The sequence below is a fragment of the Tetranychus urticae genome, chromosome 1 (genome assembly GCF_039701765.1).
Source record: "Tetranychus urticae isolate SD_2017Ah chromosome 1, NJAU_TeUrti_SD_1.0, whole genome shotgun sequence".
Classification (NCBI taxonomy): domain Eukaryota; kingdom Metazoa; phylum Arthropoda; class Arachnida; order Trombidiformes; family Tetranychidae; genus Tetranychus; species Tetranychus urticae.
This window is the reverse complement of record NC_142958.1, coordinates 19,527,950-19,540,727: the sequence shown is the minus strand read 5'-3', so window position 1 is coordinate 19,540,727 and position 12,778 is coordinate 19,527,950. Positions and strand designations below refer to the sequence as shown.

Sequence of the window (12,778 nt, the reverse complement as noted above, 5' to 3'; positions counted from 1 at the left end):
ATCTAGACACTGAATTCCCTCGCAATTGTGCAGAAGTGATTTGAAATATGCGCATTTTGGCTTGTTAACAATGTATTTATGAACATATGATACATTTAATAAAATGCAAAGTCAATTTTGGTGAGTGAAAAAATGGAATCAATGACAATAAAGAGATGATGAATCGACTTGCAATCTGTCAACAATAGAGTCGACAACAAAGGTTGACAATCACTTTGAATTTGATTGCCAACAATTTCAATTCTCCTTTTCATCCTTCAGTCACATTGTGATTAAAATTGAAACCTAATTATATTTTATAATCAACTTGGTAAAGCAAGCGAAACAAGAGCAAAAAAAGTCGAAAAAGGAAAACCAAAGAAGCAAAAAAAAGACTGGAAATGAGCTTGAATTGCAATGATAAAGGTGTTATTGATGCATCAACCATGTTGTTGGTCAATTCAATCTTTCACCTTTCATTCAACTTTTATCGTTTGATTGATGATGAGATTATATTGAGCTTTGATCACCATAATTCCCATTGATAATCAATCCCTTCTCTTTGAGACACTTTTTTCCATCGCATAATTGCATATAATTAAAGTAATCTGATTAAACATTTTTTGTCAACTTTCCATGTAAAAGAAAATCTTTTCAAACTTTCAACCGAAATTGTTAAATCTTTCAGAAAACACTTTCTTCTGGTAAAATCAAAGTTCAATGAAAAGTCAATTATTTTGAAAAGCTGATTAAATTGATAACAATTGATTCATTAATAAACTCAACAAGCGCAAAAAGAGTTTTTACTTACATTGATTAACAAGTCTAATTATTAAAATGGAAAGTCGAGCATTAATATTGCATTGTGTTTCTTGTATCATCGGTTCATCTTCAATATTAATATTCCATTGAATAATTGATAATGATTACATGATGATGAATAGAGAAGTTGATAATAATGATTTATAATAATCATTTCATAATTTCTTTTTCATCAGCATTCTCTTTTCCTTCCCTGAAAAGTTATCAATTATTCCAATCGTATCATTGTAATAATTATATTTTTGCTACAATCAGAATCGCCTTTAAACTCGATAATGCGATGAAACATGATATTAAATGTTATCAGATGGAAAATTTTATCAAAAATGAATCATGTAATTTGCATTAGAGAGACGCTATTCTTTGCTTTGGCTCATGATAATGCCAGCAAATATTGAAGCATTTTCAGTCGACTTTGACTCTGGATGTCTTTGGCATTTTGTCAAAGAGCTTGAATTATAGTTGCTCTGCTCAGGTTTGATCGATGAAAGTGAAACTTTTGTAAAGACATTCGCTATTTATCTTGATATAGACTGCACTCTAGGTTGATATTTCGAGCCAATTTGCGGTTCAAGAATCGCACCTAATTATTGATGAGCTAAAAGCAGAATACGAGTTCCCTGCAGAGTCTGATAGTTATTCTTCGATTTTATGCAAGATTTGAAGATTTGAAGAATAATGGATAAAATGTTCGATTGAAGTGCGAACCATTTGTCAGAAGCTAAAATTTTTTTTCGTGGATTGAATGAAATTCAATGAAATCGAGTTGCATTTGATAATCATTTTAGGTTATTCAAGGTCACTTTTCTAGCATCTCAAGTCATGATAATTGTTGCTTTTTCATTTTTGCTGAACAATCTTTTCTATCAATGTACTTTTTCTGATCATTAAAACACTTTTTTCCTCTAAAATAAATTCAACAATTCACAGCATTTCTTAATGATCACATTTTTGGTAAAACTCCCTGCAGGGATGGAGCTTATTAACAGTTATTAAAGTAGAAATGACAATCAATTCAACTCTCTAATCACATCGATCAATACAGATATTTTTATTCTTTTCAATTGACAGTTCCACTTGATTCTCACACGCACAATGCTCCTCATTTCAGTACAAGCATTTTGTTGGCTCATTATTCTTCAACCGTCAAAAATTTCCAATTATCATTACTAATATCTAATGCATTTAGTGGTTGCTGTAAAACTACCCTTAATAAGAAACGTTGGTCAATCTGAATGGAAAGCAAAAGAAAAAAGTTTTCTTTAATTCATCCAATTCGATAAACTGGCATTCCATTGCGATTCTCCAAATAGCCATTAAATATTTTCTCAATTAACATCGACTTAGTATCAAGTCTCAATTGCAAATCAGTAACTTTCAATCAACATTTCTGAGCTTTGTTGGAAAAACTAGTTCAAGAAATGAAAAAATTGATGAGTCAAAGTACAAATGAGGAGAGTAATAAAAATGTTTCAGATCAAAATCTAGAATGACTCTTAAGGTGAAATTATCAGAAAATGAAAATAAATTATTGTCCGCAAACATGATTCTCGAAGTTGAAAGGTGAAGAGGCAAATTTGTCGAATTGTAAAATTACATGAACTTTCAAAATTCAAAAGTTCTGAAAAGTACAATTCCATCTCGACCATTGCATCATTTTCCATGTTTGCATTCCCTTGCTTGCCTTTTGCACTCCCAGTTGCTTTATTAAGCGATTATCAACTTTTGTTAAAATGTATATTTTCTGATGAAAGACCTTTTGACCTCCCAGGTGAGCCTTTGAAAAATGTGTCGAATGTTTGATTTTATATTGATTTTTTTTCTCCTTCTCTACTTATCATCTGAAATGGCATCTTTTTCCATTCCAACAGCTGAATCATTTTTTCATTGTAACAAGGAAAAAATATATAAATGCATTTATGTACAAAGAAACGAAGAAGAATCAACATTTTTTTCAATATCGACAATCGAAATGCTTTTCAATTTGATTCTTTACCTTTTCACTCATCCTGTTCATCTTGAGCTTGTATGAAGCAAACAAGTTTTCAACATTCAAGTGAATGAATTAAAGGTAAAAATGACGAGATATTTGGTATTATATTTCACTTAGTTTCATCTTCATCTTCAACTTTCACATTAAACCTTTTCTCACCTTTACATACAAGAGAAGAGAAATTTTTTGCCCTCCAAAATGAAAATCAATTTTCATCTTCATGTTACTTTGAAAGAAATCATTTTTTCATTTCATCTTCCTTCATCCTCATCTCCAACTTGAAATGATGAAAAAAAGCAGATGAAAAAAAGTAAAGTTAATCTGCATAACAAAAGTATTTTTACATTTACAAAGCATTAAAAGGTAAATCTCGCGATCAAACATTCACTGTATTGATATTTAATTATGTAAATTTTCACTCGTAAAACAGCGAAAATTGAACTTTTAATTGTATCATCGTATTAATGGTTAAATTAAACATGGTCATTATCAGTCATGAGAGTTGAAACAATTCCAAGCAATAAATTTCATGAGATTTATGGAAATTAAATTTTTCTAAAAAAAATTCATTCCAATTGAATGTTGAAATGAAAAGAATAAAAATTTCAGGAAAATCGAGTTTAAAAGATTATCTTGCAATTTGCCAATTTCAAAGATTGACTGGGAGTATTTTGTTGTTATATCGATTGTAGCTTCATGATTGTTTCTTAAATTGTATTTTAAATGATGTCAAATGATTGATTATTTACTGATCCAATTATTGGTCGACCCTGTAAACCATTTGCCTCTCTAGAGCATCAACTTTGAAATGTAAATAGTGTGTCCCAATGGGAGTCTAGATTAGGCATTTGGATGAAAATAATGTTACTCATGATGATGTTAGTATCGTGATGAGCTTTTCTGGGCGGTTTTCTTGATCATTTAAAGATTGCATTTTGTACTGTCAAATTGATTCATGTTGTGGACTTTGTTTTTTTTCTTGCTTGTACAAAAATAATACTTATTTGGATTGGCATTGTGTAAACTTTGAATCATTTTTTAAATTTGTTTGTATTGTGATTTCATTTCATTGCCTTTTACCCCGTCTTTTTGTGTATAAAAGATTGTAATGTAAAAAAAAGTTGGATGACAAAGAGTGACACAAGATGAAGATATTGAAATGATTGAATGGCTTTAGTTGACACTGGGAATGATCAGTTTACTGGGAGTTTTTTGTTAAACATTTTAAATTCAATTCAATGTCACTATTGACTGTGTTTGTGAGGCATGTTTAATAGATGAAGTTGATGCTAGTGTGAATGCATCACTCGGTTCACTTTCACTCAATGGTTTGCCTTGTATCATCAGGATATATCGAAGGGTAATAAAGGTGTGTAAAGATGGATAAAGGATAAGGATGAAGATGAGGAAAAAGGATGATGATAAGGATGATGAGAAAAGAAGAGGAAATGAGACTTTTCTCGATGCTATTCAATACTTAGTTTGTGATAAAAGCGGAAGCACAAACTGACTGGGATTGACTGGGAAGGAGGTGGTGGGAGGTTGGAATCCTTAATAGAGACTAAAAGTGCTAAGTGATCTTGTAAATACAAGAAATTAAAAGAGGCCAACTAAGCATTTAAAGGGAAGCCAATTTATATGGGAATGAGGCTGGGAGTGTATGCTGGGAGGGGAAGCTGGGAAGGATAGAGATGATGATGGTAATGGAGAGATGAAGAGATTCAAGGGAATGGAGGCGAGATGATTAAGGATGAGAATGAGAAATGTAATAAGATGTGTTTTGGAAGGATAAAGATGAACAAGAAACAATGATGAAGTAAAAGTTGACATAATGGGAGGACGTAAGTGTTGTTAAGAAGATGAAAAAGAGATGAGTGTGACTTTTTTTTTGTTGCTCATCATCAGGCACAGCACCATCAGCATTAGCATCATCATTTAGGCAAAAAAGCGTAAAAATGGTGAACATTATTAAGTGATTATGAGAATGGCAAGTTACAATTTAGAATCAAACTGTTCCTTTTAACTTGTCAAATTGATGATGAATCTGAAAATGAAGTCAATTTTCAATTTTCCCATCTTTTCTATCAACTCTGTATTCTTGCAAGTGACTAACTCTTTACATGCAAATGATGAGCTATCTTGAGCAACTGAATAGCTAAAGAACTAGACTAGAACTGAAATTGAGCTAAAGAATGCAACTTTTCTCATGTTTCGATTGAAATCTAATTATAACAATAATCGCTTTTATACTCTTCACTTGTTTTATGCAATAATGTCATTTATTTTGATCGATTCAATCTTGTTTATTGTTGATCAACTTGAGGTAAACCTTGATTCACTTATTGAATCAGGTTCATCTTGATACGCTTTTGCCAATAAAATTTTAAACTTTAATTTTCTGATCAAAAGTGACATTTGAACATTTTCACTTTAAATTTTTATTAACCAGCAATGATTAAATTGTCAACTTTTGTTATTATTTGATCAAATCAGTCAACAGTTAATCGCTTTTGTCACAAAAGTAAATCAATTTAAACTCTAAATGCATGAATTTTGCAAATGCGAAAAAGCTTTTCCTATCAAATTGAACAAAAAAGCAAATGAAAAATATAAAATGTCGAGACTTGTTATCTCGATCAAATGTTGATTAAAGACAAAGTTTTCATGATAAGATCTCGATACTGAATCAGCAACTGAATCGACATTAAAATGCAGAGTTTGCTTTTGTGAAATTATCTAAGAATTGAATGAACAGGAAAAAAGTGAACACAAAATAGGAACCTTGAACTTTACTCAGGTATTGGGTGGAGTTGGTGAACAAATGAATATCAACTGATAAGGGAGGTAAAATTGCACACAAATAAATGACGAAAAGTGATGATAAAAAATTGAATTTTGCCAACAAAAAAATCTTTTCATCTGTAACTACATTGCAAGGTTGCATAAAATATTGAACATTAGTCATTTAATATTCGACAATAATGATTAGAAGATGGAAAAATGAAAAGAAAAATGAAAAAAAGAATAAAAAAGAAGCCAAAAATATCTCTTTTCCTTACAACTTATTTTCTGATTTAATAATGAGCTCTTGATCAGGCAGTTGGACGGTCAGATATTTTACTTTAATAATGTTAATACCTTTGATGTTGGAAGATGAAAGATTCACGGATGACCGGAAATGTTGTTTCCATTGCTTCTTATTCCATGGCTTTTCATCATTTATCCCTTTTCCCTGATAATATATATAATCTTGTTTCTCTAACCAAACCTTTCCAGTTCAATTGACAACCCAAATTATAACCATAATAGTAGTTGTAATAACGTGAAACCCAAAGGGATAAGTCAACTTATCATTTGCTTTCCCATTACATTGAACCTTTGTATAATTAGTTTGTGATGAATGAATTGGAAAATATTTTTTGTTTAAAGTTTTTTTTCTTCTTTAATTTCACTTTTTTATACATTTGAAGTTTATACATTATTACAGTTTGCTGATTGTTTCTTTACATGATACAAATTGACTGAGATCAGAATAGAGAGTTTCGTTGATTTTCCAGTTTTTTCATGGTTTCAGTTTTGCCAAAGTTTATATGTCTTTTGCGGTACTTTGAACGATAATCTTTATCATCGCTAATTGTCTATTTACAGAAATTTAATTCTGCTCTTCAATCAACTTTTCCAACTATTGAATCTCACAAGTCTTGACCTTTTCCATGTCAATTGCACTTGAAATTTCCAACTCCAATCGGCTCAAAATAAAAACTTATAACTCTTGAATCGTCAACAAATTCATCGATAAATTTGAAAATGAACTTGGATAAAGGCATTTTATTCAAAGGTAAACAGAATCGAAAGCTCATGAGTTTAATAAAAAATGAGAATCCAAAAGAAAGGATTGAAACGAAAATGAACTCAACATTGACTTAGGAATGGAGTTGGAACAATTAATATGGAAAAGGCCAAAGATTCATATTGTTAGCTAATATGGTTCACTTGAAGTTTTGGTTTGCATTTGAAAATAAATATCAATATTTCCACTTTTCCCTTGTTGGTATCAATCATTGCATAGACAGATTTGAATAATCTTTGAATAATACTTTTCATCCCTTTTTGGCCTTCTATCTAATTGAATTGAAAATTGACTTTAACCGATTGTCGGTTAAAAGTGATGAATAATTTGAAAAGATAACAAAACATGGCAAAGTAAAGGTAATGTTTTCCTTTTATGGCAAACCAAGAGATGAAAAAAGTCAAAGTTTGTTCAAGATCGCGCGCTTACCAAACGAGTTAAATGGTTGACTTTATGAGTGACTCTGATTGCTATCAATTGATGGTTTTAAATACAAAATACAAAAAGTGCCAATCAGTTGATGTATAAAAAAAAGATTTGAAAGGATGAAGGATGAGAGATTAATGAATGTCGAGTTGGCCAAGTTTTACATATAATACAGTTAACAAATTAATACACCTTTACACTTGACTTATGGGACCCATTTTAACTGGTGATTGTATAATGATTAGACTGGAAGATGGATGATAAGGTGAAGTTGAATGATAGTTTGGATGGCGATGTGAAGTGTTGAACTGATCGGACTGGTGTCGATGCTGTTCAAGGTGAGGTTGGTGGTGAAGAGGGTGAGGGTGATAGGGTGAAGATGAGGGTGGAAACATGACTTGGTTCTCGATGAAACGTCCTTTTTCATAGACAAACTCTTCTGTCAAATTATTGGTAAACTTTTTGTGTCTCAGTAAGATTAGGGGAAGACGAGTTCGACACCAAAGAACCATCAATGCAATTGTAATTATCATTATAAGGCCAACAATTAAAGAGACAACAATCAAGGTTGAAGTCGAGTTTGGGTTTGAACAATCGATATCATCATCGGGTGACAATGAGGTTAATCGTTTACCTGACAAGGGTTGAGGTGAGAAGCAAATTAAATCACTAAAAGTAATTGACTCTGTTGGTAAACTTGATAAATTGTTATTGTTATTGGTATTTCGGTTGGTAAAGGAATTGCCATTAACTTTCCTTAAATACTTCCAAAGCCATAAAATTGAACAATTACAATTCCAATGATTATCACGAACATCAAAGACGGTTAATTGTGTCCAATGAGTTAACAACGAATTGGGTAAACTTGTTAATCCATTGCTTCGAATACGCAACTCTCTCATTGAACCTTGTGAATCTTTGAATAGTTGACTTGGTAATGAAGTCAGTTTAGGACAATATTCAATTGTTAATCGAGTCAATTTGGTTAATCCGTGTAAAGCATTTGGATGGAAGTTAATCAATTCCCTTGCATTTCTTATATCAAGGGATATAAGGCTGTTTCCAAGTGAATGAAAAGTGTAATCTTTAATTGTTGTAAACTTGTTTGCACCGATAAACAGTTCCTCTAATGAGGTTATGTCATTGAAAAAGTGGCTCTCAATAGTTTCCAACTCATTACCGTCGAGATGTAATCGTTTTAGGTTGACCATTCCATGAGCAAATGAGGTTGCTATCGAGGAAATGGAGCAAAGATCAAGACGTAAATCGGTGAGTCTGGCTAGTGAGGCAAACCCATTGTCAACCAGTGAGGTTAGGCTGTTGTGGCCCAAGTCTAGTAGAGACAGACTGGGGACCAAGTAGAGAGCTATTGAGGGAACACTAGTCAACTGGTTTGACCGTAGACTGAGCCACTTCAACGAGTTTAAACCGTAAAAGGCTTCATCGGAAATTTCATTGATTGTGTTGCGAGACAAGTCTAGCTTCTCCAATTTGGTTAGTCCGGTAAAGGTGCGACTGGTTAGGGTTGTCAGTGAGTTTTCAGCCAAGTTGAGGGACCGTAAAGAGTCGAGGCCGGTAAAGGATTCATTGGTTAGATGGGTTAACCGGTTACCAGACAGGATCAACAGTTGAAGGTTACGTTGGTGTTGAAAGTTTTTCTTGTGCAATGAAGAGATTTGGTTTGATGAGAGGTCAAGGATTGAGAGGTGAGTGTAAAAACTAAATGATGATGAGATGCTTTTAATTAGATTGTTGGAGAGGAAAAGTTCACGAATCCCGGGATTCAGTGTGATTGGGACAACATCGAGAGATGATTCTTTACAATTGACGGACAACTTTTCCTCCAAACAAGTACATCTCATTGGACACAAACACTTAACATCCAAGGGTTGAGTGAAAATAAATATCAAGATCACAATGGTAATTGGTGAGGGTAGCATGATGATTGTGATGAACCTGAATAGAGAAAAGAAAATAAGATAAATTAATAATCAGATAAGGAACAAGGTTAGACTTGAGCTGACAAGAAAAGGTATAAAGAGTTGCTGGCTTTTCTGAATGCTATTTGGACTAAGTAATACATGATGAAGGTTGAGCTTCTTTATTAAATTAGACCAACAAAGAGAGAGACACAGAGAGTAAGAAAAGGTAAATTAAATTGCTCACAAAATTGATTAAGTACAGGGAAGGGAAAAATAAGATGAATCAACATTACTTGATTGAAAAGAGTTTAATATGATTCTCTGTTTGATTGATAAAAGAGTTGACAAGAAATTGAAAGGTAAGCATTTTCGCCTTTTGCTTTTTACTTTATCTGCTGTTGTATGGCATATTTGACAGACTTGAGCTTTTCTTTCACCAGATTATATGTATAAATGCATGAGCCAAAGGAAAAGGTTATCAGTCTTATCAAGGTTTTCATTGAGATAATTTTCACTCCCAGTGAGAGAATGGTTCATCAGAATGTAACCTCAGGCTAAGCAATGATTCAATTTGAAGGTTGATTCTCGTTGAACGCTTCCAGCTTCAAGTCTTGTAAGTAAGAAACTCAACCTTTCATCGTACAGAAATCTTAATTAGATCAATTCAAATTGTTAAATTACTTATTAGGATTTGTGTTCAACAGTGAAATGATCAAGACGCATGCAGTTGTCAACAGTAAATCTCTAGGCTTGAAGGAAACTAATTTGTTTAAGGCATTTGTTTGAGTTGAGAGGGTAATGTTGGGTTATTTAAATGATGTTAAATTTCAATTTAGAGTTGATTGTTTTCTGGTCGAGTTTCAATCTTACCTTTGCTTGAAAAATAACTGAGTCTATCATGGTGGTCCAACTGAAAGATGGTCAACACAGTTGCTGAGTTGTCTTGCTAATCCGACTGATTTTACTTTTTTACACATAATATTTGAAAGTTGTAGTGTCACTTTGGGTCGAGCAATTAGTTTGTTCACAATTAAAAGTTGGAATAAATCAATTTTAGTGTTTGGGTTTGTTGCGAGTAAAAGTTTTAGATTTGTTGATTAGTCGTTATACATTTTTGTCCAACACTTGAAACTTTTATTAGGATAAACAACGGGAATAAAAGATGAGTATACAGTTGATGATGATACTCAGTTGAAAGTTATTGAGCTAATAATGTATGAAAAGAGTAACTTGAACAACATTTTCATTTGGATGAAATACCTTCTCACTCGCAATGCTATCAGAACAGATTCTGCGTCAATTTTTTTCATCAAAACTTAAGAATGGAATCGAATGTAAATGCTGGTGCAAATTTAACATTGCCATCTATGTTACTAGGAATTGACTAAAATTTGATTGATTCGTTGTTGCCCGGACAAATCTTTGGTTATCATTAGATAGGCGTCTTTTTTAATAGCATTTCTTGCAATCTCGCGCCATTAAATCAAATCAAACTGCAATTCAGTTTACAATGATGTGTCGGATAATGGGAATATTAATAATTTTCAATGGTCTTTATTGGAAAAGGGTTTTTAGTTTGGATTTCGTCAAATCTCATTCAATGACTCAATCATTTAATTTATATTTTTTAGTTATTGAATAGCTCAATTGCATTTTCCTTTCGGGAAATATTGATTAAAAACTCAAGCATTTAGCTATTGCATCGTAAAATTACACAACATGAAAGCCCGAATTCAACTACGCGTATTTTCACCGTTACTAGTGATTATTTTATCTTTTAGAAATTATTTCTTTTTTTAGAAATTAAATCCAATATACCAATGTTGGACATTTAATTGTTTACTTTCAATTGAAAATGCAACAAAAATAAACATTGAAAAATACTAATTGTATGTTATAGTAACATCACTTTATAAAATATTAAAAAATTCTCGACTTTTTTCGTGGAAAACTATTTAACTGTCAGAAAAAGCATTAAAGTGTGAATAAATTAATCAAGAAGTGTCAAAAAAGAGGGCTCACTCGATGAGTAAAAAAGTACAAAGTGCAACAAATTTGTCACTTTCATTCACTCATGCATCGATTTAAATCTTCTTAAGATTTTTTGGTTTGAAGTTTATTTTTAATATAATCATCATGAATATTAAACGTCAAAAGTTCTGTATTTCATCTTCTCCTCCACCTCAGTTACCCCTTTCATTACCTCTATTAACAATAACTGCACAAACAGGACTTTTTGTTAGTGCGCCAACTTTAAATTTGGTAACTCCATCACATGCTCGATCATCATGTGCGGCTAGTGCAACAGGAATCACAATTCAATTGTCAGGAAATACTCAGCAAATATCATCACGGAATGTTCATCAACTATAATTCGGCAAAGTGTTGCAACTCCAATTTAACTCCAGCTCTAAGATGTGCTGTCCGGTGGCTCGACATGATACTCCATCATGGCAATAATCGCTTGACTGTTTCTCCAGTAAGACAGATTTTTGCTCGAAAGCCGAGTAGAATGTGAGTATTGAATGATAAATATTATTTTATTACGTTGCATGTAGCTAGTAGACTACAAGCAGCCCACTCTGGCACACTGTGCAGCTAGAGCTGAGAAAATTTTGTCACAACAGGAGAGTTCTGACTCTTCTGAAATTGATGAGCCCGATCTTCCAACAATAAGATGTAGTCAAGCCGCAGGTCCATCAAATGTCAGACCTCTAATTCAGACTCGTTTTTCTGATTTTCTTAGGCAACTCGTGCAAGATACATCATCTGACGATATGATTATTGAACAACCCCTGTTGAGCCAAGACCAGTTTTTCATGAATCATTTGCAGATGCAGAATTACCACAAGTAAATACAGTTTGAGAATGTGAAATTTAAGGTTGATTACACAAAATAATACATCTGTAGGTAAAATGGTGGAATCGAATTTGGCCCTAAAATGTGTGTTGATATTTATTACAAATGGGGTTATACATATAAGATAATAATCAGTTTAATTTTTATTTTGCGGTTAACACAGAATGAGTGGAAATTTTTAGGAGAGCAGATGTCAGCTTTAAGTTGAGGTCAATCAGAAGGTACACTTAAGGGTCTCAACGGTGAGGTTTTGTTTGCACCAAGATGTTGAGATGCACCTCCAGTTGAAAGGTATGGCTGATTTCTTAGATGAGATTCACCTCCAGTTGCACAGTTTTAGTTGAGTTATTAGATGAGATTCACCAGTTCACAATTCTAGTCAATATACCATCTAGTCAGTTAGTTCATTTGGTGAGTCAAATCATAACAAATTGTAAATCACCTTTAGGATAAACTTGGTTATCTATCAATTTAACAATGTACATATTTCCACAACAGTCAATTCACAGTTAACTTGACCAGAGCTTCCGCGGGGTCCTAAAATGACCTCAAACAAAGAGATTGTCAGCCATTTTATGCTATCTGAGGGAGAAAATCTTCTGCTTCGAATAATCGCCGACCCACGAAAATCCGACCAATTGTGGCCTTTCCCTACCTCAAGTAGGTAGGTACAACAGTAGTTACAACACAACAAAAAAACTGGTTAGGACCAGTTTCCTAACACATCTTTTCATGAAGATGATTTGAATGAGTCTTTCAATTTACCAAGAGTACCAGATCCACTATATGCACCTGCATTAGAGTTGTATCCTTCTATTTGGGTTGCCAAAAACTTTGACAGAACTTTTGCAAATATACAATGGAAAAAATGCAATTTGTGTGGAAAAAGAGTGGCGATGCTCAAGTTGACCCAAAAAAGGTTTAAA

The 12,778-nt window shown here is 32.8% G+C and overlaps 1 protein-coding gene across 1 annotated transcript; it reads right to left on the bottom strand.

Annotated features, from left to right (window-relative positions):
* Positions 1-6,209: 6,209 nt before the first annotated feature.
* LOC107359273 (uncharacterized) lies at positions 6,210-10,219 on the bottom strand. Its single transcript, XM_015925759.3, has 2 exons — positions 9,863-10,219; positions 6,210-9,026 (listed from the first exon to the last, which is right to left on the bottom strand). The coding sequence occupies exon 2, from the start codon at positions 9,008-9,010 to the stop codon at positions 7,265-7,267; it is 1,746 nt and encodes a 581-aa protein (XP_015781245.1). The 5' UTR covers positions 9,011-9,026; positions 9,863-10,219; the 3' UTR covers positions 6,210-7,264.
* Between the last annotated feature and the right edge of the window lie 2,559 nt (positions 10,220-12,778).